Source organism: Bos taurus, chromosome 4 (genome assembly GCF_002263795.3).
Source record: "Bos taurus isolate L1 Dominette 01449 registration number 42190680 breed Hereford chromosome 4, ARS-UCD2.0, whole genome shotgun sequence".
NCBI classification, from domain to species: domain Eukaryota; kingdom Metazoa; phylum Chordata; class Mammalia; order Artiodactyla; family Bovidae; genus Bos; species Bos taurus.
In genome coordinates, this window is record NC_037331.1 from 98,859,557 (window position 1) to 98,885,546 (window position 25,990).

Genomic DNA, 25,990 nt, shown 5'->3' on the forward strand with positions numbered 1-25,990 from the left:
GGGACAGAAGAGAGTTTCATTTGAGCCAAAGTGAGGAGTATAGCCCAGTAGACACAGATTCAATAAGCACCTGAATTATGTTCCACAGGACCACAAAATAGAGGTGGCTTGTATACACAAAACCTATAAAATTTACATAAGTTGTTTGTCAAGATTTAGGACTGGAGCTGGCAAGAAGGGTGCTTGTTAAGCAGAGATTGGTTGGTGCCCAAAATGGTTGTATAGTTACAAGCATAAACCTTGAGACCATACGATTGCAGCTGCCAGCTGCTACCAGATGTTTTGAAAATATCTGGTGACATCCTTGAATTTGATATAGTTAAAAAAATTCAGGAATTGATGCAGTAATGTGTCTGAATCACAGTTCCTCCATTTTGATTTTTAAATGATCTTAAACATGTCATCCCCAACAATGGAGAACAAGTGAAAAAGGCTGTTTCTCCAACCAGAAAGTTAGGGCTGAGGATGCAGAACACGGGTGGCCATAGTGGGCTGTCATCATGCAGAAACCTTAGAAGGCTCCCTGTTGGGACTGCTGTAGAGCTTATCTGAGGGAAAGAAATGCTCTCGGGCTGGTGGAGGGGAGGGTATTTCAGGGCGGGATCTATGCTCCTTTGGCAGGGGAGGTATTTGGGGCAGGACCCATGTTACTATGAGGAGGGATATTTCACGGCAGGATCTCTGGTACTGGGAGGGAGGAGTCAGGGTCAGAAGGTGATGCTGTGTCTGTGTGTGGCTGTTACCGGGGAGAACTCTGATCATATCCAAAACTGGTGAGAAGGCCACCTAGAGGTCCCAGAGTTCGTGAGCAGAGCCTTCTGCCTCACGGCAGTGAGGAAGGCTGACTGAGGTGGGCCAGAGGTCTTCATTTTCAAGAAAGAAATATGTCTGTGACAGGTAAGGAACCCTCTCAGCAACGTCCCACCCCAGGACTGCATTTTTTCTGGGTGCAGACCTGCTCCTCAATGGCCACATCCAGGGAGCCAGACATGTGTGGTAGTGGTGGAGAGGGGATGACTAGACAAAGGGCTGGGCAGGTCGGTTTCTGGACCTCTGTGTGCCCTCTTAGTGCAAAGATAAAGCTCTCCAAGACAGAGGTGTGCTGCTGCTGCTGCTAAGTTACTTCAGTCGTGTCCAACTCTATGTGACCCCATAGACGGCAGCCACCACGCTCCCCCGTCCCTGGGATTCTCCAGGCAAGAACACTGGAGTGGGTTGCCATTTCCTTCTCCAATGCATGAAAGTGAAAAATGAAAGTGAAAAATGAAAGTGAAGTCGCTCAGTTGTGTCTGACTCTTCACGACCCCATGGACTGTAGCCTACCAGGCTCCTCCGTCCATGGGATTTTCCAGGCAAGAGTACTGTACAGGCTCTTGAATGCCCTCAGTCGCACAGGGGTCTCAACAACTCTGAGACTGGTGTTGGGAGGCAAGGAGCAGGGGCAGGGAGGAAAAACAAAGGAGGGGGCAGGGGAGAAAAGCAGTTCCTCAGGGATCCTCCATGACCCTAGGTCACAGGGTCCTGGACAGCCAGAAGGGACAGAGCCTCAGGCTAGGGAGAATTTTGTTTTAAAACGAATATTTAATATTTATCTTGAAAAGGAGGAGGAGAATTTGCTCTTCCTGGGTGCCTTCCATGTGACAGTTTCTTTCTACATAACACACGGTTTAATTTAGTGTTCCACCAAACTCTGAAGCTGAATTTCAAGAGCATCCACAGAGGGGCCAGGTACCCTGTCTGTCTGTGTTAGGTAGATCTCATGGTCCTCACGTTCACTGTGAGGTAAATCCCCAGTCAGAATCCAAATCCAAGTGCCTCTAGTTCCCCTGAAGGAGGCCTTTCGACCTCAGGTTCACCCCTCCCCGTGGTGAAGCAGCTTGTTCCAAGAGCAGCAAGGGGCGCCTGGCTGCTGGGACCTTCTAGCCTCAAACTGAAGGAGTGGGAGCAGACCATCCCCGAAACATTCAGGGGAGCAGGAATTCAAGTAGAAAGACACCTAGACACACGAATCTCTATTTGGGGGAAAAATGAATTTTATTTATTTATTTTTTTGCCTAAGCTGGAAGAATACCTGTTTCCTCTCGTCTCAGAAAATAAGCACCGTTTCTCTTTTCTTCTTGCTATTTTGATCCCACCTTCAAAGGCCGCTTATGTGCAACCTCTCTCACAGCCCACCCCTTTTTCTTCTTCCCTAGTTTAAAACATCAATCCCCCGGTCTCCACCCCCCCCCCCCGCCACACACACACACAACCCCCGCTTTGTATCTGTCTATTTCCTTACATCTGCCTGCTCTCATCTTTCCCCCGAGACAGGGAACCTGTGCTCTGGACCCTGTACTGACAACGTCCTCTCTAAGCCTCAGGGAAACCCTGTTCAGGCTGGTGTCAGAGCCCCGTTTGAGAGATGAGGATACTGGGGCTGTAGGTCAGGCCAGCGGACCCAGTCGAAGGACATCCGTTTAGTCCTCGGTGGGTACATACAGCCCGTGTGGTGACACAGGGATCCGCTCCCTGCCCCACTTCGACCTCTCTTGGAAAAGAGTCGGCGGCGAGGTGAAAAGGTCAACCCACCCCGCCCCCCTCCCCGCCGCCTTGTGTCACCTTCGGACAATATGTTACACTGTTTCTTCCACTGCCTGCACCTCATTGGTCCACCACCGCGCATCCTCATTGGCTGTGGGCCCAGGGACACACTGCGATTGGTCCGCGCGCCTGTGCTGAAGTCGGGCCCAGTGGGAAGACACTGTGTTTGGCATGTGAGGCTGGTGACCCGCTGCCACCACTGGCATGGCTTCCCGCGGCCCGTGTGCCCAGGTGTTCATCTCCCTGCGAGGGTGAGAGTGGACTAAACGCCACGCATTCACCTCCAGAATAGTGCACTGGCCTTGTGGGTGGTTTATGTAATACATGCTACTGATTGAAACTTGTGGGTCCAAACAGGTGGCCATTTAGGTCTGGGTCCAAACTTTTGTACATTTGTATATGTCATCCTGACACCCAACAGATTTCTGAGAATGATTCTGAGGGTTTTTTTTTTTTTTTTTTTTTAACACGATCTTATAAGCATAGGGTACCAAAGGAAGCTACTGGTGGGTTGCAAAACATCCAGTGTCTTGTATGCATTTGCTTAGGGTTTGCTAATGAGACTGTGTGTGTGTGTGTGTGTGTGTGAGAAATCTCTTCAGTCCTGTCCGACTTTGCGATCCTATGGACTGTAGCCTGACAGGCTGCCCGCCGCCGTGTGTGTGTGTGTGTGTGTGTGTGTGAGAAATCTCTTCAGTCCTGTCCGACTTTGCGATCCTATGGACTGTAGCCTGACAGGCTGCCCGCCGCCGTGTGTGTGTGTGTGTGTGTGTGTGTGAGAAATCTCTTCAGTCCTGTCCGACTTTGCGATCCTATGGACTGTAGCCTGACAGGCTGCCCGCCGCCGTGTGTGTGTGTGTGTGTGTGTGAGAAATCTCTTCAGTCCTGTCCGACTTTGCGATCCTATGGACTGTAGCCTGACAGGCTGCCCGCCGCCGTGTGTGTGTGTGTGTGTGTGTGAGAAATCACTTCAGTCCTGTCCGACTTTGCGATCCTATGGACTGTAGCCTGACAGGCTGCCCGCCGCCAGGGCATCTTCCCCACTCAGGGATCAAACCGATATCTCCTGCATTGACAGGGGGGTTCTTTACTGCTAGTGCCACCTGGGAAGCTCTAATGCAACTGGCTCACACTTAAATGTTTTAGGGATTGATAATTTAAAATGATTGAAAGTTACTTCGAAACTTGGAAAGGGTGAAGTCATAGTTTTTTTTTTAAGTTTAGCCTAGGGAGTTTTTTTTTTTTTTTTTTAAGTTTAACTCTAGGTGGGTATTAAGTGGTGTTTCAGTAGGAAAGTCTTTGATAGTGAATGTATGCTTTATATAGGAGAGGTGATAATGATTAAAAAAAATTGTGGCATGAGAATACAAACCTCCACAAAATGTCTTTTTAGAAGAATGCATCAATGAAGCTGTCCTCTAACTTTGTGAGACTGAAGGTTATGGGTAGCAGGCTGATCTAATGAACAGGACTGAAGGCACAGTAAAAAGTTTTTTAAAAGGAAAAGATTTCAGAGTTATGGTCATTCTGAAATGCCTGATACTATTTTTGGCCCTAGTTTCCTGCAGAATGGATGGGCTGTGCACAAAGTACCTGGTAAACATTTGTTTGAGGAGCCACAGTCCTCAGAATTCCTTCACATCAGCTGCCCATGCTGCCGTGTGCTCTAACTCCACTTCTGCTGGAGAATGAGCAGCTTGTGTTGCTTGCCCTTGCTCCAAATGATCACAGACTTGTGACAGTGACCTTAAAGGTGAACAGCTTAAAACTATAATCTAGTTAAAGACTTTTTCACCTTCTTTATCCAGATAAAGAAATTAAGATTTCAGGTTTCCTGGCTCATAGAATAGTCACATTGCTGGTTAACATAAAGTTAGAGCTCTAGTCTTGTGCCAATCCATAATCCATCTGCTTTTCCCACACTGGTTCGTCTCATTGGCCGGGTACCATCTCTAGGAGCAACCTTCCATCATCCTACCCACTGTGGATTCATATGACTAGCTTCCTTTCACCTACTGTCCCTGTAATGAGTTCCCCAATTCTCATGTGTATCAGATGCCCAGACATTCACACTCACCCTCCAAACATGCCCTGTTTCCTGAGTCAGAATAAGGTATCCAGGTTCTTGCCCCTGTATAATCCTTCCCTACCTGTCTGACATGGAGCTGGCCAGCATCACCTTCAAAGATTGTTTTTGAAGTTTCTCAACTATGTGCTTCTCACTGTGAATCTTGTCAAGAACTGAATTCATGAGACTGCAAATGCTTAGGATCCAGAGAGAACTTTGGGGTCAGTGTCCAACGCACTATTACTCCCTGCCCCCAAGGTTTTCTCTTAATGCTGTCCTTGTTGTTGTTCAGTCGCTAAGTTGTGTCCAACTCCTTGTGACCCCATAGACTACAGCACTCCAGGCTTCCCAGTCCTTCACTATCTCCCAGAGTTTGCTCAAATTCATGTGCATTGAGTCAGAATGCTATCTAACCCTCTCATCCTCTGCCACCCGCTATCCTGTCTTATATCTATTCTGATGCACTCTCGGAGAGACACTTAAGATGCTGAATACATGGATCCTGACAAAGGATCTTACTGATTTGCTGACAAAACAAGATTCAAATGAGAAGCCAGTGTGACCTGGGTCTGAAAAGATTCTCAGAGAAATTGGGGCTTAAATTGAGAACTGAAGGACAAGCTGACTCTAGACAGGTATAAACCAGGGGTGGGAGGTCGCGGCGTGGGGGGGGTGGTGGGGGAGGGGGATGGCATTCTAAGTAGGAGGAAAGAAAAGGGAGACAGGCAGTGGAGGCAGCCTCTGGAGGCAGCAACTCGTGGGAGCGTCTGCCCCCTATAGGAGAGGCGGAGGACTGCACCCTCATCCGGTGCGGCAAACTTCTCCACAGCCGGGCAGATCTTTCCAGAGGAATGTGTTTGGGTAAGAAACCTGAGAGGAAAGTCAAATTATCAGCATTGGCACAGGAGAGCTCTAGACTCCCCACAAGCCCAGAGGCCTTTGGCATTCATATTCCTAGACTTATTTAGAGAATTTGAGATCCTGGGAGGACCTTGGTGTTTTTACCTCAGCCTAAATGTCAACCTAAATGCCCTGGTATCCAGGCACATGCATTTCTTTTTAATTTAAACAGGTAAAGAAGACTCATATTCTTAAGTTCAAAAGGTTCTTGTTTTTCCCTGTACTGTGTGCTGTCCTTAGTCCCTCAGTCGTGTCTGACTCTGCGTCGCTATGGACTCTAGCCCACCAGGCTCCTCTGTTCATGGGATTCTCCAGGCAAGAATATTGGCGTGGGTTGCCATTTCCTCCTCCGGGGGATCTTCCTGACACAGGGTTCAAATCCAGGTCTCCCACATCGCAGGCAGATTCTTCACCACTACTACCACCTGGGAAACACTTGTTTTTCTCTGGGCTTCCTGTTCACTTCACTGTTTCACTTTGCTTCCTATTAAAGATTTGTCCGTGTCTGGAAATTGGAGACTATAAAAGGTGGCCTCTAATGTAAACTAGCCCTCAGGCTGGATGGGCCTCTGATTCTGTGGCTGTCCTCCCAGCCCAAAGAGGGGTGCCTTCTCAGGGTAGGAAAGACTTCACAGGGCTGGGAGACACCTGCCCCACCTCACAGACTGTAAAGAATGACACCTCAGGGTGTGGCCTGCCCTCCTTGGCCTCCTTGGCACCGTGGTCAATTAACAAGTATCTAGTGAGAACCTGCAAGGTCCTGGAGACTTCCTGCTGTAAAGCAGCAGTGCTCTTTGTCAGTCAGGTATGAGCACCTTGGGTTTTCGGGAGTCGAGCTTCGATAACAGGTTTTGTATCACCTATGGTTGATTGTGTATCTGTTGTCGATTATACTCATTGGTTTGGGAACTTTTACTTGGGAATTGTTCCCCTTTTGGCTTCAATCTACCTTCCTTTCTCTTTAATATTTTACCTTTACTATTTAGGGCCAAGCCAAGCCTAGCACCTTGCAGCTTCTCATGGAGACTGCAAGAAAAGGCGGCAACGCCGGCAGAAGAATGATGCCCCGGGTCCTCCAGGAGCTGGAGCAGCGGGTGGCCCGCAGACGCCTGTCCCAGGCCCGCCACCGAGCCACCCTGTCAGGGCTCTTCGGCAACCTCAGGAAGGCTGTTTACTCCCACTCTGATCTCACAGCCTCAAAGGTACGGGGACCGAGGGTAGGGAGGAAAAGCTCCCACACCTGGGAAGACTGTGGAGCCAGGATGGGGACTGGCCTGGAGCTCCACCCTTGAGGCCTGCAGCTCGGGTGGGTCAGCAGCCCGCAGTGGACACCTCACGGGGCTCTGTCTGCTCTGGGCCCTTCCTACCCGCTGCGGACAAGCCTGGCCTCAGGAGGGAAATGACCCACTGAGAGGCCAGGTGAGCCGGCCATACCAATGCCCGTCCCTCTTGTGGGCCGTGGTGAGCCTTCAGCCACTGCCCAGACCCTGCATTCCCACTGCAATACACACAACTCCCTCTACCCCAAAGCACACCCCCCACTACAGGCGGATGTGAGTCCCTCAGGTTTCATGCACTCACCAGGTCTTTCCCTAGGTGGCAGGACTCTCCCGGTAAGCATTTGTCTTTTCCTGATCTTAATTCTGTCTTTCTCCTTCCTGGGCTACTGTACTGCTGATTGGTGTCTCTGGCGGAGCACAGAAGGTTCTCGTGGGTTAGGGTGGTGATGGAAGGATGGAGTTGGTATCACCAGAGGGAGCAATCAGGAGGTCTCCAACGTGGGGGAGGTTGCGCTAGCCTCAAGGCCCCTCACCCTCTTTAACGGAGGGAACTGGAATTCAGACAGGACCTGCCAGCTGCCAGGGAGAGGCCAGGTTTGGGGATCCAGGCCAGGCCCTCTTTCCACCGTCCATCTCTCTGGACCAGCCCATTGCCCTGCAACTGTGGGTTTCCGTCTGGGCTGGTGCTGTTTCCAGAGCAGGTGAACAGAAGAGCACTGCCCCCCACCACCGGTGGGCACAGGGCCAGAGCCTCTGTGGAAAACAGAGGAAGGTGCCCCAAGTGCCCTTGTGCCCGGATCCAAGGGGGGCAGGAAGAATCTCAACAGAGCTCCCACCTGCTCCTCTAGAAGGGTGTAGGGGGTGAGGGGTGGGGGAGGGCTGCTCCTCTGCCCGACATCCAGCTGTGGATGCCTCACAGCACTCTGTCTGCTGCTGCATGTGGCTAAAGCCTGAGAGCCGTGCCTTACCTACTCACTGCGCACTAGCCTGACCTCAGAGGCCCATATCTGGGCCTCTCAGCAAAGAGCCTGTCCAGAACAACTCTGCTCCGTGTCCCCTGGGTGACATGCGTCCAGGGGTGCACAACAACCCCAAGGCCCCTGGCCAGTGACGAAGTGTGCAGACAGGCAGCATGACTGAAGGAAAAAACAGGTACTGGGGGCTGGCAGTAAGGAGTGCAAGTAAATCTAGAGGAAAACCCTCTGCACCCCTGAAAATTTATACCTCACGATGTGGTGGTGGAGAGCCTGCCTGTTAAGTGGCGTCAGTCCACGTGAGGTAGGTTCCTGGCTAGGCTTCAGTTAACACACCAGTTAAACAGGGACACCAGTCACGGCTTCCTGAGGCCTGCCGTGGAGTTTAACAAGAAAGAGCATGAAAAGCATAGCACGGTCCTAGGTGGTTTAGAATGCTAGTATCGTTTCCCCGTGCATCACCTCATTTATTCCTCCCAGCTCTGTTCATGTCACCCTCACTCTGCAGAGGAACAAACTGAGGCTCCAGAAAGTTAGACTATTTGCCTGGGATGGCACAGCCAGGGGGCAGCCTGGAAATCAAATATCTTCTGTCCTGTCCTTCCTTTGCGCTCCTCCTGGAGGCAGAACACTGAATTTTGCGTTTGTAGTGTCCATGCAGAAAGGATTTGCCTTCCTAGAGTGAGATGCACACATGTGTGGCAGCAAGGTCGTACTAGTTTTCTGTGGCTGCCAAAACAAAATACCATACACGAGGTGGCTTAGAACAACAGAAATGTCTCAAGGTCTAGCCTCTAGAGGTTGAAAATCCAGGTGCCGGGCTCGCTCTGACTGCCCTAGGGGAGAACACTTCCTGCCTCTTCTGGCTTCTGCCATTTGCTGGCAATCCTTGGCGTTCCCTGGCTTACAGAGGCGTCACTCCAGTCACTGTGTGTATCTGTCTCTGTGTCTGAATTTCCCCTTTTTATAAGGACACTGGTCATACTGTGTTAGAGCCCACCCTCATGACCACACGTTGACTTGATTACCTCGAGAAAGGCCCTGCTTCCAAATAAGGTCACGCTCACAGGCTTGGGGTTAGAACGTCAACACATCTTTTTTTAGGGGGACATAATTCAACTCAGACAAAGGTCCTAAGAAAATCAGCCTGCCAAAAATGTTGTAGAAACAGAGTTGCAGTGAACGGCACCTGGCCTATGTGGCTCTGTTCTGGCCCAGGTGACGCAGTCAGACTGCAAGGAGGGCATGGGGTGGCCGTGCTGCGCGGACACAGGTGACCGTCCTAGACCAGAGGGATGGAAAGTCCTCGCCTCCCAAGCCTGGGGTTTGGGCAGCCTGTTGGCCCCAGGTATCCTGAGAGTGGACAGAGTCCTTGCTGACCCAACAGTATAATTCTGAGCCCGGGACAGGGGCCAGCAGATGGTGTAGGACGGCAGGGGCCCTGCTCTAAAGGAGCAGTTCGAGATCCCCATGATCTGCTGGGTCTCCTGTCGCCGTCCCATGGGTCTGCAGAGTGGGGTACCTTTAGTTGCCCTCCAGTCTCCTTTTCACGCACCAGTGGGGCTCAGTTGGGCCTCCAGGAGGGTGGGTCCCTCCACCTCCCCTGCAGGGTGCTCCCACAGTCCTCTGCGGTGCTTACCGAATTTTCCTGTTAAGAGGAGCTGTTGTGTGTTCTGTGTGATGAGTGGTTGTCTCCACGCTCACCTTCCCTATTAGAATGTCAGCGGCCTTAAAGCAGGGCAGTTTTGTTTACTCTGTGACCCCGGGCTGGGCATGCAGGTCTTTGCCCTTGTGCGTGCCTGAGGAAGGTCTGGGACTCCTCACAGGCACTGGGCGGTCTGCATAATACACAATATTCAGCGTTTCTCATTGTTGCATAATCTTGCAGTTACCATTTTGACTTGAATAATGTTATATCCAGTGGTGAAGAAAGGGAAGGAGGGAGCAAGGAAATGCTTGTGCTTCTATTTTTGCAGGACAGTAAATTCATAGTTCAAGTTGACAGAGCACTTGATACTTTAGGTCAACTAGAATGTATGCATTTGGCAAACAAAAATACATTTTTGTATTTTTACTAACTAGTACATTTACTGGGAGAAGGCAATGGCACCCCACTCCAGTACTCTTGCCTGGACAATCCCATGGCCAGAGGAGCCTGGTAGGCTGCAGTCCATGGGGTCGCTAGAGTCGGACACAACTGAGCGACTTCACTTTCACTTTTCACTTTCATGCATTGGAGAAGGAAATGGCAACCCACTCCAGTGTTCTTGCCTGGAGAATTCCAGGGACAGGGGAGCCTGGTGGGCTGCCGTCTATGGGGTCGCACAGAATCGGACACGACTGAAGTGACTTAGCAGCAGCAGCAGCAGTACATTTACTAGTACTAAACTAGTACATTTACTGTTAACCCGCCTGTAGCACACTGTGCGAAGTGATCAGAAGTTAATGGGGGGAGGAGGGGGCTCTGTGCTGCCTCTGCAGACATTGTCCATCCCAACTTCACAGCGCGTCTATAGTCCTTTGCAGCCCTAACTGTCTGCTGAACACAGCTTAATGGTTTCCAAATGCTTTGGTATTTCTGTGAGAATCATTCCCAGAATACAAAGTAAATGATGTGCCTTCTGTGGCTCGGAACTAACTCCTACCCTTTCTGTCGACGATGTCAAAGACTGAGACTTCGCACCCGAGGTGGGGTAGCTCTAGGCCAGGAAAGGGGCTTCCGTGTCCACAAAACCAACTCTGTGGGGGGGAGGCTGGCTTCTCCGCACTGTCTGTCTCTGTCCTCAGTGGCAAGTTTTGAATAAGGCGAAGAATCATATTCAGGAACTGGAACAAACTTTGGATAATCTGCTGAAGCTGAAAGGTAAGCAATCCATACCTGCCACCCCTCTGCCTCCCAAGGTAGGGCTTGTTGGTTTTTTCTGTTGAAAACAGAGAGATTGGGGTAAGCCAAGTGAACATGTATTTACTGAGAGCCTACTGTGTGCCAGGCACTGTGCTTGGGCCAGGGGTACGATGAGATCCATGCCCTTGTCCTCAGCGAGCTTAGGGTCTGGCAGGACGGACAAATGTCAGCAGGCTGTGTGAGCAAGAGGAGTTCTTCCCAGGTGCTTGACCTCCTCTTGAGAGGCCAGAGAAGTGGACCGGGGCTGTCCAACTCGAAAGCAAAGGGCAGAAGCTGTCTCCCTTCTTTGGCCCTCAGGCTGGACATTGGGGTTTCATGAGTCAGTGGAAGCTGAATTCTCAAAGGGGTGCTCTCCATGCCTTGACTGAGAAGGGCCAGATCAAGAAGCTCTTCCCCTGTCCCTGTCCCCTCCCATCTAAAAAGAGAGGTGAAACTGGGCTCTTGACCCCTAACACTGAACCTAGGTGGGCTCAGTGACCACCCATGGTCCATACAGTCCAGAAAGGCAGGAGAGACTGGACCAAGTCCCAACTTTATCACGTGTGACCCTTGCCTTCAACTCCTTGATAGGATATTTCAACCTGGAGGATGGGAATGCAAACAGCTTAGAGGAGGCCAAGAAAAAATATGCCAGCATGTACTCCAGAAACCCCAGGTAAGACCCCCAAGCACCAGGAAACTGAGGACGTGCCGCTCTTCTACCACAGCAGAAAGTTCTGCTGTGGCTCGGCAGCCCACCCTCCCCTCCAGAATGCAGAACAGAGTGAGAGGCACTGCTTAATCTATTTAGAACAGCTTTGTGCTGGAGAGTTCTCTTCTCTGTTTTATCCTAATCACATGTATTGGATTTTTCCTGAATATAAAAATAATGCTACTTATTAACAGAAAATGTCAAAAAGAACAGAAGTACCCGAAAAAGAACATGAAAGTATTTATCTCACCACCCAAAGAAAATCAATGTTAATCATAAAGAATATCCTCATTTTTTTTATTTGCACATTATTTTCTAGAGAAATGAGATCACAGTATTCATATAGTACTATAGCTTAAAAGAAAAACTTACCTAATGGTTTTACTAAAGGATACATAAGAAGATAAGGGAAATCTAAATCTCTGCCTACTTTCTAGCTTCACAGGAACCTAAGAAAAGCTAAAAAGGATGTCAGAGAAGAAAGGAAAAAGTAGTAGATGCGGGTGCTGCAAGGGGAAGGGGTGCTGAAAGGGGAACCTCGTTTGTAACAGCACACTCAGACAAGAGAGGCTGCCTGAGCAACGTCTCTCCCACACTTCTGTGATCTCACGTGGGACATTTAATGCTCACACCTTTTGACATGCACTGTGTAGCCTCCGTCTCTGCTGTGCTCTCAAAGGGTGGCCCAGGCCCCGCACCACCTTACCCTGCGCAGCTGCTCCAAGCGCGGCCTGGACTCTGGGCACAGTGGCCGGGCCCTCGTCACCTCTGGTGGCGCCAGGGCGTTCCCAGCATGGTGTGCGCTCAGACCGGCCTCCGAGGAGGCGCCGGAGTATGTGTGCAAACAATTTTACTCACTCTGAAAAGGGGACTGCACACGGCTTGTGATCAGAATCTCCCGACAACCCGCGGAGGCCAAGTGATGATGTCCCCCTCGTTTGGGGCGGGGTTACTGATTTCTTATATTGTCTTCTCTGTGTTTTTCTGTATTTCCAGTTTTTTTAAACAGCGAGTGTGTACTATATATATATATATATCCTAAAGGAAATAATCAGGAGAGAAATGATTTAATTAAATTCACATTGTAGACACTGTGGGAATACAGAAAAGTATTAAGAAGGATGTAATCACCTATAATCATAATCCATAGTTTCGTCATGTGGAGGGGAAAAGGCAAGTGGTGTGTGTGTGTGTGCGCGAGCATGCACATGTGTGTGTTGAGTATACGTGGCAGGGTATTTGTGGCCATGTTTTACAAATCAGACTGGCCCCACCTAGAAATCAGCCTGGGAGTTGATCTCAGTGAGGCAGATGTTAGCTATTGACTCCACACCCCATTTATTACGTAAGCCATGCTCTCCCTCCTGATTTAACATATGAACACTATGACATACTAAAATCTTATTAATACTCGTATCACCCGCATGTGGATGGCTAAATTTCTTTCAGAATCATATTAATTAGGGAAGATTTTTCGCTAGAATTATTATAAAACTGCAATAATTAAAACTGTGCTACCAGTAGAGGACTAGATTAATTGCATTTTATAATTATTATATTTTTAATTAATTAATTAAATTATGAATATGCTTAAGTGCCTTTGTTCAGGGTCATTTGTATTTCCCTTCCTGGAAGCTTTTTTTTTTTAACCTATTTTTTGCCCATTTTCCTGTTCGGTTGCTGGTCTTTTTCTTGTTTAGTGGTAGAAGCACTTTACGTATCATGAGAAATCAGCTCTCCTTCTAGTATATAGATTACAAACAATCATACCTTGGTTGGTTGTTTTACTATTCCAGCATTTCTGTTTTTTGTTTTGTCCATGCAAAAATGAAGTCTAATCTGTCTATCTACAATGGCACCTGATGTCAGGTAAATAGCAGAAAGACTTCTTCCACTCTGAAATTAAACAAAAAGAGAGAGAGCGAGAGACTGAGACCCCTCCTGTTTCCTTCTGGTGCACTTGCTTTTTAACTCAATCTGATACCTTGGGGATTATTCCTATCAGTATGAAGAGATTCTGGGTATAAGTCCTGGTTTTCCAAATTGTGTCATATTGTTTCATTCTCTTAAAACTGTCTTCTGAAGAGCAGAATTAAAAACTTCGAAGTCCAATTTATTCATTGCTTTCTTTTCTAGGTGGAGCTTTTAGTTTAAACCCAAATATTTAACCATGATTTTGGGTGCTACTGTAAATGCTAATTTTTAAAATTTCAATTTCCAGTTATTCATTGCTAGTATACAGAAATACTATTGGGTTTTGTATATCGACTTTGTATTCTGAAACCTTGCTTCCTTCTTAGTTCTGGCCACACATTTTTAGTTTCTTGGGGATTTTCTGCATAGATAATCACATTGTCGGCAAACACAGTTCTATTTCCTCCTATCCAGTCTGTACACCTTTCATTTCTTTAGTTCACCTTATAGGATGGGCTATAATCTCCAGCATAATTTTGAATAGAAGTGGTAAGAGAGGACATCTTTCTCTTGTTCCTGATCTTGGCAGATAAACAATCTTTTACTATTAAGTATGCTGTTAGCTATAGGCTTTTTATAGATGCTCTTTATCAGGTTGAAGAAATTCCCTTCTATTCCTAGTTTGCTGAGAGTTTTTAAAAGCCATGAATGAATGTTGAATTTTGCCAAGTGCTTTTCTGCACATATTGAAATTAATATTTTTCCTTTAGTCTGTTGATATGGTAAGCTACACCGATTGGTTTTCAAAGCTTGAATAAGCCATCTCATATTCCTAGGATAAACCTCACTGGGTCATAATGTATTTATACATATGTAAGGTGATGGCACCCCACTCCAGTACTCTTGCCTGGCAAATCCCATGGACGGAGGAGCCTGGTGGGCTACAGTCCATGGGGTCGCGAAGAGTCGGACACGACTGAGCAACTTCCCTTTCACTTTTCACTTTTCATGAATTGGCGAAGGAAATGGCAGCCCACTCCAGTGTTCTTGCCTGGAGAATCCCAGGGACGGGGGAGCCTGGTGGGCTGCCGTCTATGGGGTCACACAGAGTCAGACACGACTGAAGTGACTTAGCAGCAGCAGCAGCAGCAGGGTAGAGTAGGTAGGGTAAGAGGACCATGTTGCCTGCCTGCTCAGGTCCAACTCTTTGCGACCCCATGGACTGTAGCTCACCAGGCTCCATTGTCCATGGGATTTTCCAGGCAAAAGTATTGGAGCGGGTTGCCATTTCCTACTCCAGGGGGTCTTCCTGACCCAGGGATCAAACCTGTGTGTCTTGTGTCCCCTGCATTGGCAGGCGGATTCTTTACCACTGAGCCAATGGGGAAGCCCACTTATGCACAGATATAATATATATGCTGCTGCTGCATCACTTTAGTCGTGTCCGACTCTGTGCGACCCCATAGATGGCAGCCCACTAGGGTCCTCTGTCCCTGGGATTCTCCAGGCAAGAATACTGGAGTGGGTTGCCATTTCCTTCTCCAATGCATGAAAGAGAAAAGTGAAAGTGAAGTCGCTCAGTCGTGTCCAACTCTAGCGACCCCATGGACTGCAGCCCACCAGGCTCCTCCGTCCACGGGATTTTCCAGGCAAAAGTGCTGGAGTGGGGTGCCATTGCCATATATAAAATATGCTAAAACTGTGTTAAAATGTTTAGTCTTGATGTTCATGAGGGAAATTAGTCTGTAAATGTCTTGTTTCTATTTCCTCCCCAGTCTGGTGTCAAATAAAGTTCATTGGAAAGGCTCAGACACTTGGTGCTCCATCGAGGCAGCCGGGAAGGATGTTGAGGAGGAAGAAGAAGAGGAGGAGGAGGAGGAAGACCAAGAAGAGGAGGAAGAGGATGAGGAGGTGGAGGAGGAACAGGAGAAAAAAGTGGAGCTCTCACGCTCCTCCGTCACTCTGCTGCCAGACCTGTTGGAATTTGAACGGTGTGAAAGGCCTGGTGCCCATGGGGAAGGGGACAAGTGCTCCAGTGGGAGCAGCCTGCAGGCCCTGAGTCACGGGCCCTCCAGATTTCCACACAGGAAGGGCTTGGGGATGGGGTTGGCAGAGGGGCTAGAGAAAGTCTTGAAACCACATTTGCACAGCACATGCACTGTATTTCCTTAGACTGACTTTATCTGGGGTGACACTGTGGGGGTCTGCTGGGATTTGAGGGCTAAAGTGCCTCCCCACCCCCGCAGCATTACTGGTCTTGGAGCAAGGGAAGCAGTGAATGGCTAACCCAGATTCCACCTGCTATTCACTGCTCCTCCGCAAACTCAAGGCTGAACACATCCTTGTATGTGGGCTTGGAGGAGTTGGCCCAACAGAAAGAGGCTTACTCCACAGCTTCCAAATTTAAGCGAGCTCATATCATGTCTGCATATTCCTGGGCTCTAAATTTGAAGCCATGTTTCCCTGGTGAGAGAGTCAGCCTGCCCTGCCTCTCATCCTCTCTTCTGTCGGGCAGTGAGCTTCACAGAGGGCGCTGGGAGGACTTAGGAAGGGACCCCAAAACACAAAACGAAGTCGCCTGTGGCCCCCAAGCTGGCTCTGCACTGCTAGGGTCAGGGCTGGCAGAGACTAGTGAGGCTGAGTCCCTGGTGAACCACAGCCCGGGGCAAGGCCTGTGCTCTTCACCGCCCCACTCCCCACCACGGGATCCCAAGGAGCCGCCCCGAGTCGGGGGACCTTGGACTGCTGGTTCAAGTCTGGGGGTCACTGCCCTTTTGGTTGCAGATACCTCAACTTTTACAAGAGGACGATGGACTTTCTGATCAGGAACGAGTTCATCTCCTCCAATGAGGTGACACTCCCCATCGTGTCCGCGGCCATCTCCCATCTGTGGCAGACCTTCTCGGAGGAGAGGAAGACCTTCATCTTGCAGGCCTTGGAGCGGACACAGAAGGGCCTCGTGGGGTCCTGTCCAGAGCCGGCCTGCCCCGAGGGCAGCGTGAAGGACAGCGGGGTTGACAGCCAGGGGGCCAGCTGCTCGCTGATCTCCACCCCTGAGGAGGTGAGCCGACCCACGGGTGAGAAAGGGTGGATAGGAATGACTCCATCACCTGTGCCTGGAGACGCCCGGGGAAGTTAGCAGGGTTCCCACAGCTGGAGGTGCTGTCTGGATGCTGGCGTGGTACGTTTCTGATTTTCCCGACATATATGCACAACCACAGAACATTTATTTTTCTCCTGTTACCTTCCTGGTCTTTCCATGGGGATTATAGAAGAGATGGCTTAGAAGGCTGTATCCAGTCGGATTTTTTCAGCTTCAGGTACTCGCTCATTTAACCAAGAGGTGATGTACTCTGCCCACCCGGGAGGGCCAGCACGGCAGGAGGACTTCCGCTACGTCTCCCAGCCAGGTGGTCGTAGATTCGGTTCTTTCCTTTTCCCTGCTCTGCCTCCTCTCAAGGCTGGCATCTCACCTTTCCCGCCCTCCCCATTTCCCGCACAGGGTATAATTGTGGAATGGCGGCCGGTAGCAATCAAGTTATTATTCCTCCTCCTCTGCATCAGTTCAGTTCAGTTCAGTTGCTCAGCTGTGTCCAACTCTTTGCGACCCTATGGACTGCAGCACGCCAGGCTCCCTGTCCATCACCAACTCCCGGAGTTTACTCAAACTCATGCCCATTGGGTCGGTGATGCCATCCGACCATCTCATCCTCTGTCATCCCCTTCTCGTCCTGCCTTCAATCTTTCTCAGCATCAGGATCTTTTCCAAGGAGTCAGTTCTTCGCATTAGGTGGCCAAAGTATTGGAGTTTAAGCTTCAGCATCAGTCCTTCCAATGAATATTCACGACTGATTTCCTTTGGGATGGACTGGTTGGATCTCCTTGTAGTCCAAGGGACACTCAGGCGTCTTCTCCAACACCACAGTTCAAAAGCATCAATTCTTCGGTGCTCAGGTTTCTTTATAGTCCAATTCTCACATCCATACATCCTCTACATCAGGCAAGAGAAAAGACTGCCTCTGGCTCTTTCTTAAGCATCAAGGAGGAACATCTCCAGAAATTTCCACCCTCCCTCTCCTGTCCTCTCATTGGTCAGAATTGTATAGATTGTCAGATTACTGAGCCAATGAATAACCGAGATAGAATTCCGTTTGGACCAATCAGGACCAATACCTGAGAGCGGGTCAGTTCCCTCCCACCCCACAGAGCATTAGGGAATAGAGCGGAGGTACCCACGCCTTTACTGTAAATGCTCGGAGTTCAGGCTGTTAACCCCGGTCATGGTGAGCGAAGCGGCGCGCTGGTGGGCGTTAGCGGTCGCTGAGCGCTGAGATCAAAGTGGGCTCCTCAGCTGCTATTCCAGAATTAGGACAGCCGCGGAAGGCTGCTGCTCCCACTTGGGGCCGCATCTCTCCTTCCGTGCTCTAGCGGGGCGGGCAGTTCTTTGCTTCTCTGCTCCTAATCTAGTGCTTTGCAGGACATTCAGCTTGCATGCAGCACGCCCCTGCTTTGCCCTGACTTTTCAGACGTTCCACAGCAGGTGGTTTCTTTGAGGAGATGTCCGGTGTCTCTCTGGGGAGTCTTCGAGTCAGAGAACCTCCGTTTGCCTCTGATGCTGGGGGAACAGCCCTTGTTGTTCAGTCACTCAGTTGTATCCGACTCTTTGTGACCCCCTGGACTGCACACGCCAGGCTTCCGTGTTCTTCGCTATCTCCTGGAGTTTGTTCAAACTCATGTCCCTTAAGTCGGTGACGCCATCCAACCATCTCATCCTTTGTTGTCCCCTTCTTCTGCCTTCTATCCTTCCTTAGTATCAGGGTCTTTTCCAACGAATTGGCTCTTCGCATCATGTGGCCAAAGCATTGGAGCTTCAACTTCATCAGTCCTTCCAATGAATATTCAGGGTTGATTTCCTTTAAAACAGACTGGTTTAATCTCCTAGGTGTCCAAAGGACTCTCAAGAGTCTTCTCCAGCACCACAGTTAGAAAGCATCAGTTCTTCAGCAGTCTTTTTTATTGTCCAGCTGGCACATCCCTATGGGAAAAACCATAGCTTTGACTAGACGGACCTTTCTTGGCAAAGTAATGTCTCTGTTGTCTAGATTTGTTATAGGTTTTCTTCCAAGGAGCAAGTGTCTTTTAATTTCATGGTTGCAGTCACCCTCTGCAGTGATTTTCAGTTCAGTTCAGTCGCTCAGTCGTGTCTGACTCTTTGGGACCCCATGAATCGCAGCACGTCAGGCCTACCTGCCCATCACCAACTCCCAGAGTTCACTCAAACTCACATCCATCAAGTCGGTGATGCCATCCAGCCATCTCATCCTCTGTTGTCCCCTTTTCTTCCTGCCCCCAATCCCTCCCAGCCTCAGAGTCTTTTTCCAATGAGTCAACTCTTTGCATGAGGTGGCCAAAGTACCGGAGCTTTGGAAAGCCCCAAATAAAGTCTCTCACTGTGTACATTGTTTCCCCAGCTATTTGCCATGAAGTGATGAGACCAGATGCCATGATGTTCATTTTTTGAATGTTGAGTTTTAAGCCAGCTTTTTCACTCTCCTCTTTCTCCTTCATCAAGAGGCTCTTTAATTCCTCTTTCCTTTCTTCCATAAGGGTGGTGTCATCTGCATATCTGAAGTTATTGATATTTCTCCTAGAAATCTTGATTCCAGCTTGTGCTTCATCCAACCTGGCATTTCACATGATGTACTCTGCATATAAGTTAAATAAGCAGGGTGACAGTATGCAGCCTTGACGTACTCCTTTCCCAATTTGCAGCCAGTCCATTGTTCCATGTCCAGTTCTGACTGTTGCTTCTTGACCTGCATACAGGTTTCTCAGGAGGCAGATAAGGTGGTCTGGTATTCCCATCTCTAGGAATTTTCCACAGTTTGTTGTGATCTACACAGTCAAAGGCTTTACCTTTGAAGTAGTCAATGAAGCAGATGCTTTTCTGGAATCTTTAGCTTTTTCTATGATCCAGTGCACAGCCCAGGATGGCCCATTCTCTGGGAGGCTTCCTAGACATCAGGACCCAGGCATGGAAAACTACTGTCGCCTCATCCAGTCCTTCCAATTCACAGACGAGGCCCAGTGTGTGGGAGGACCTATCCAGGATGCCTAGTTCCTGCTCTAAGGATTGCATCCTTTATCACAGATTTTTTCTTTCAAATCTCTGCCCTTTGGTCTCTAGTTTATTGTTGACCCTCCAGGCTTCTCAAGTGGAGTTTAGTTAAAAGGCAGGCACTTGGCTATTACTCTAGACCCACTGAATCCGAGTCTTTGAGGGGATGGCTCAGAATCTGTTTTTAACAAGCACCCCAAGTGACTGGTGTGACTGCAAGGGACTCCCGAGGTGGAGTGAGGTTGGGGCAGGGACGTGGGAGGGAGCGGGTTGACTGTGGCATATCCACCCTGGGAGTGGGCTCTCTGCAACCTAACCCCCGAGCCCCTGAACCTCTGTTCCCCTAGAATGAAACTGCTAGATTGTGGATGGGGGGCTCAGTCTGTCCCTCGGGCGGTGTAGATGAGCCCTTTCCTGTGTAAACAGAGGCTCACCTCTGGCTGTTGCCTCTCCCACCTAAGCTCCCACCCTCTTTAGAAAGAGGAGACCATGGTCCCCAGTGCTTCCCCATCTCTCAGCCACTCTCTGGGGTTGGCAGTTTTTTCTGGGTGGTCAAGAACTTAATATTCATCCCCTGTAAAGGTCACCAAGCAGAGACCCTGGGTTTGGGCCTCAGCTTTAACATGCACCCCTTTGGGGACAAAAGGTAGGGAGCCTTTCTATCCCTCGGCAGCCCAGAGCAAACATCAGAGTGTGGTGGATTTCTGACATGTGAAGTTTTGTGGTTTCTTTCAGATCCTTTTTGAAGATGCCTTCAATGTGGCAAGTTTCCTGGACAAAAGTGAAGCTCCAGGCACATCTAGCCCCAGGTGAGGAGGGGTATGAGACTGTGTGTGGGTGTCCCTGTTGGGGTGTTTGGGAACCTCTCCCGTGCAGCCTCTCAGAGGGGAGCATAATTCAGCGGAAGTTCTTGGAAATCCACTTTTTCCTGTGATTCAGAAAAGGCTGGTCCTAGGATTGTGCCATTGCCCTGGGGAGGATCTTCTCTGGGGCTTCTTCAGCAGAGACCATTCTCCCATTGTGATCCAGGCTGAGATACATCAGCGAGTTGTCAACTCTAGGTGGTTTGCACTGTCTCCTGGGGTGAGGTGGCTGTGGATGGGTTACAGCAGTCAGTCTGGTTTGAGAGGTGGACAGAGAGAGTCTGGGCCAACATGGAAACAAGCCCCACGCCTGAGCCTTGGGGTGAGTGACAGAGTCTCTGAGCTGCACAAGGGGAGAAGCTGTTTTCACAGTGCTGATGGGAAGGATGTAGAAGGAGGGATGACCCCCTGAAGTCAGAAGAGCATCTGGGGAGATTTTAAAACAAGAAGCAGCTTGGTTTTTTTAAACACACACACACACACATAAAAAACAGTTGTGTTTTCTCAGAAAGAGAGAGTTTAGGACTAAAATATCGTTGCTACTTTGAAAAGCTGTGGTCTTACAGCCTAAAGGCACAGCCCCCTCAGATACCTGGTTAAAAAGAGGTGACCAGTGGTTAAGACTCCACACACTCATAGCAGGGGCCCAGGATCAATCCCTGGTCAGGGAACTAGATCCTGCGTGCTGCTAGTAAGACCCACACAGCCAAATAAATAACATATTTTTTTTTAAATGAAGCAAGAACATGTAGCCTTGGGAATGAGGTGACATTCATGTTCTCATGATCCCAAAGAACATCTCCATTCTTTCTGAGGCTTGTGGCTCCAGCCCAGAGCCCTGGCAGCCTGCAGACAGATTAGAAGTCAGCATTTGCAACTCAACTGCCACCCCGTCCCCCACCCCCAGCCCAGCCTGACATGCCCAAAATCTCAAAGCGATTTTCCGTGGTGACTCTTCCCGGCTGTATAAAGTTTGATTTTCCTGAAACCATCTGGAGACAGACATTGCTATCTCTTTGTTGGGATTGGGCTGTGAACACAATTTGGTTGAAAAGTGGCCAAAGTGTACTTGGCAAATAATTTTGTTAACTCCTCATCCTGCTGGTGGAACAGAAAACAACCAATCAGGGAAAAAAAAAAATTCTTTTTTTTCTCTTTCCCTAGAAAAGGCAGAGGGGTTGCTGCCAGGGTTCCCAAGCTGACTGTGAGGCCTCATTCCAGCAGGAAGTGAGGTCAAAGCACCACCAGCTGTCCAGGCCTGATTACAGTCCCGTTGGTGGGCTTCTCCCCTTGTCCCAGGAAACAGCAGGAAAAGAATCTTCAGGGAAGCCGTCTGTGCCAGGGCTGGCGTTTCACTTTAGACCTCCTGAGCCAGAGGCATGTCAAGGGACTGACCTCGATCGTGCCCTGTGCTTCCTGAGCCTGGGAGGTCACGGGTGGGAGCAGAGCCTGACTTTGGGTGGAGAGGAAATCTTGCTCCTTGTTCCCCAGGCCACAGCTCAGAACACTGAACTAGGACCCATGGGCCAGCCTCCCTGTAGTCTTGCTTCCCCAGCAGCTTACAGACATGATGCTGGAACTGGGGCTGTGCAAATCTTCCACAGAAGGCGCTGGGCAACCTTCTGGAGGGTCCAGCTGCGTGCTTCAAAGTGTCTGGTTCTCATTGTAATCCAGATATTTTCAGAGGGTGCAAGCAGAGGTGGAGATTGAGGGCAGGATGAGAAGCGGGCAACAGAGGATGAGATGGTTGGATGGCATCACCGAATGAATGGACATGCATTTGAACAAACTCCGTGAGATGGTGAATGACAGCGAAGCCTGGCGTGCTGCAGTCCATGGCGTCCCAAAGAGTCAGATACGACTTAGTGACTGAACAGCAATAACAAAGCAGAAGTTAAAAGTTAGTTTTACCTCTAACTGCTGCTTCTTCCTCTTTTCTGCCGTTAGTACCTCGCTGGCTGTCTGCAACTCAAAAAAACCCGAGGACAAGTTTCATCTCTACGTGCAGATCGTCGATTTTTTCAAAGACTTTTGCTGTGTTGACACTCAGGTCAAACAGGTAGGATGGAGCAGGGTGCAGTCAGGCCTTGGCTCGCCTCCCCTCAGATGGTGGGCTCTGGAGGGGAGCACTGGTTGCAGCTCCCCCAGTTCACACCACGGGGGGACGCTCTTCCATGGATAGTTGACTTTAGTCTAATGCACCTTGTGGAAGGAGGATGTCAGGGACGAGGCAGAGGGATGCTCTTCAGGGCACATCTGAGCCTAGGAGCCTTGAGGCAGGGACCAGACCTCAGAGGCCTGGCCCTTGGCAGGCATTCCTACATGGGTGATTCCTTGATGCCTTTTGAGAGGCTGAACTAGTTCATCATTTTCTGAGACGCTGGGGTAATATTTGCTGTCAGCTTTTGAAGGATATTAATTTCTCCTTCCAAAAAGCTGACTGTGCAGCCCACCGTGACATGCATTGTGGGGGTCTTGGTTAGAAGGTCCATTCCTGGAAGTTTCCATGGAGGGAGGGGGTTATTCATGAGCTGCCAAGAAGACAGCCCCTTTCAGATTCAGAGCCATGGATTTTCCCACTGATTTAGCAAAAATATAGCTGTTTATTTTAAAAGGTACGTGATAGTGATGAAAATGTCCAAAAGTAATCAGGGCAGCTTTTCAATGTGGCCCTTTTCCTGCTTACCCTTCACTTCCCTCTGCTGAGACCACATGGAGCCAAGGCCGATTCCTGCAGTTGGCTCTCTGCACCCCCCACCAACCCTTGGCTGCCAGCCCTGACCACTGAGTCCCTTTCTCTGGACACAGTGAAGTCAGGTCACTTTACCAAGGCTTTGAGAGCAGATGGATGGGACAGTCTTTGTTTTCCCCACTTCGTTACTTACACAGAGCAGGAGAGAAAGAACTGGCAGGACTGGAGCTCATGTTAAGGAGAGGTGCTCAGACTTGACTCACCTTGGGAGCTCATTGGAATGCAGATTCCTGACGTCCCCGCACTCAAGATTTCCATTCAGTATTGTGAGATGTGGCCCCGGGAATCTGTGTCTTGAACAAGCTGCCCAAGAGTGTCCTCATGTGGGAGGCCTCAGGCCTTGGTACAGGGTGTGTAAAGAGGGCAACTGCATTCTCTTTCCCATTCATCCCAGTGCCTGTATTGGTTTCCTAGGACTCATGTAACAAATTACCACAAACTCAGGGGCTTAAAACAACAAAAATTTATTCTCCCAGAAGGCCCAGTTTCGGTGTTGACCCACCATGCTCCCCCTGAAAGCTCTAGGGGAGAATTTCTCCTGCCTTTTCCCAGCTCCCAGTGCTCCCAGCAGTGCCAGAGATCCTGCACTTATAGGTGCATCGCTGCCTCCGTCTTCTGTGATCTCTGTGTCCCTCTCATCGTGTAAGGACACCTATCGTTTGGATCGAGGGCACACCCCAAATCCAGGATGACTTCAGCTTACAGCCTTAGTTAATCACATCTGCACAGACTCCAGTTTCAAATAGGCTCCCGGTGGGCGTGAACTGGGGGAAATGCTACTCAACACACTTCAGCACCCAGTCCCAGCAGACACCTCTAGCAGCCTAGCGATTTAACAGATCTGCAGCTGAAGAGTCCCTCATCATCGTGTGCAGGGGCTTAGAGATGGTTGGATGGCATCACTGACTCAATGGACATGAGTTTGGGTGAACTCCGGGAGCCGGTGATGGACAGGGAGGCCTGGCGTGCTGTGGTTCATGGGGTCGCAAAGAGTCGGACACGACTGAGCGACTGAACTGAACTGACTGAAGGAAGCAGAACGTTTGGAACGACATTCAGGCACTCTGTGACAGACTCCAGTGTGTGGCTCCTTCCCCTGATGTTTAGCCTCGGGGCATCCTCCACATTCCAGCTCCCCCTTTTCTCAACCTTTGCCACCATTCTCACCCTAAACAAGGGGTCTGGTGATTTTCCTTTGACCAGTTCTTCCCTCTCTTGGATACTCTGGCTCTGATGTGCCCACCCCTATCAGGAGGGCAGGACAGATGAGGACCATTCTCTGGAGCTTCATTCTCAGAATCACCCCCAATCTGGCCCCACATCCATGAGATGGTTGGTTGGATTAGGGGTGCTTCCCAAGGCCCAAGGGAATCAACCCCTAACTAGCAGTGCTAACGAACTACAGGGGTGATTTTCTGCTGGGGTGGGGATATGCAGGAATAACACAAACCCAGGAATGTACTTTTAGGGGAAGGGGTAATGGGGAATCAGGTAGCTGGTGTCATTGTTAAGGGAATGAGAAACACTTGCTAAATTAACATAATGCTGTTTCTTTTCAAAATGGTCCCCAAATAGCTAACCCATGAACGGTGTTCCTTGTTCCTATTGCATTCCCTCCCCCAAAGGCAATGGTCATGACCAGTTTCTTATTCAGTCATCCAGAAATATTCTCCAGCTACTTATATAATCTATCAAATACAAATGGTATTCCCAGTTGGCGCTAGGGGTAAAGACTCTGCCTGCAATGCAGGAGACCCAGGTTTGACCCCTGGGTTGGGAAGATCTCCTGGAGAAGGAAGTAGCAACCCACTCCAATATTCTTGCCTGGAAAATCCCAGGGACAGAGAAGTCTAGCAGGCTACAGTCCATGGGATCGCAAGGAGTCAGACACAACTGAGCACACACACATCAGACACAAATGGTAGCCCACCATACACACTGCTCTGGACCGCGCTCTTTGGAAATCATGTGTCCCACAGAGAAGGAGCCCATTCCTTTTATTGGAAGCAGCTGCAGAGTATTCCATGGGTGGGTGCATCGTGGTATAATTCATCATCCTCTGTTGAGGGCATTTGGATAAAGCTTTAAGATCGCCCCTGTCTCGCTCATGGGTTCTTAGAAATCCCCAGGAGAGGAGAGAAGCCAGTTCTACTGTATCCAGGAGAAGCCCTTCTGGAGACGGTAGAGTACGGAGGCGAGTGAAATGGAAATGGACTCCTTGCCCCTCATTGCTCGTAACTTCCTGGCTGGAGCTGGAGGAGAAGATATCGCTAAAGAGATGTGGGGGAGAAGCAGAGGGAGGAGGCATGCCTGAGATGGTGGGGCCATCTCCCCCGCCTGATGCCTGGAGCCCTCAAATAAAACTCGAATCCTCTTCTACCGGTGTTTTGCAGGAACCGGACCTTCCTGTCGACGATGAGATGATAATGTTGAGGTGCACAGAGACGTTTGACGATGAAGATCTGTGATGCGGGAGGGCTGGAAGCAGGAGGGGATGGAGGAGGCTGATGGTCTCCGGCTTTGAGTTCTGGCAGCCCAAGTTGCCCCTGCCTTGGCGTTTTGGAGTGGGCTGCCCCGAAAGCATTTTGATGGTTGTAGTTTCTGGTTGTTATAAAGTATTTAAGAATAGTGTGGTTGTGTGTCAGTCTTTTGGGGTTGTTTTGAATGAGGTGCTGGCCTTCTGCAGGGCACACACCTGCTCCTGCTGTACTCCTCTTCACGGGGTACCAGATGCACCCGAGGACCAGGCCATGAGTCTTTCAAGAACAGGACGGCCAGGATCTGTCCCATGACACTGGGTACTTGCAGCACACCTGCTTCAGGGCATTGTGTTGATGGGTTCTAGGGATCTCTGGCGTCCACCCCACATCCTACAAGCTCTAAAAGCCCAGGAGCAATGCTGACCTCAATCTTGTGCTCCAGGACACCAAGGCAGAATCACC

General features: G+C 49.7%; 1 protein-coding gene across 3 annotated transcripts; it reads left to right on the forward strand.

The window, feature by feature from the left end:
- Positions 1-611: 611 nt before the first annotated feature.
- STRA8 (stimulated by retinoic acid 8) lies at positions 612-25,676 on the forward strand. 3 transcript variants are annotated; one of them, XM_059885944.1, is made up of 9 exons: positions 612-897; positions 6,538-6,753; positions 10,593-10,668; positions 11,281-11,365; positions 15,091-15,306; positions 16,100-16,376; positions 20,169-20,242; positions 22,244-22,355; positions 25,442-25,676. In XM_059885944.1, the coding sequence occupies exons 2-9, from the start codon at positions 6,571-6,573 to the stop codon at positions 25,514-25,516; spliced, it is 1,098 nt and encodes a 365-aa protein (XP_059741927.1). In that variant the 5' UTR covers positions 612-897; positions 6,538-6,570; the 3' UTR covers positions 25,517-25,676. The 3 variants fall into 3 exon arrangements, with proteins under 3 accessions (XP_059741927.1, XP_015326231.1, XP_059741928.1); XM_015470745.3 differs by lacking the exon at positions 612-897 and adding an exon at positions 2,598-2,834; XM_059885945.1 differs by lacking the exon at positions 612-897 and adding an exon at positions 5,412-5,512.
- Positions 25,677-25,990: the final 314 nt, after the last annotated feature.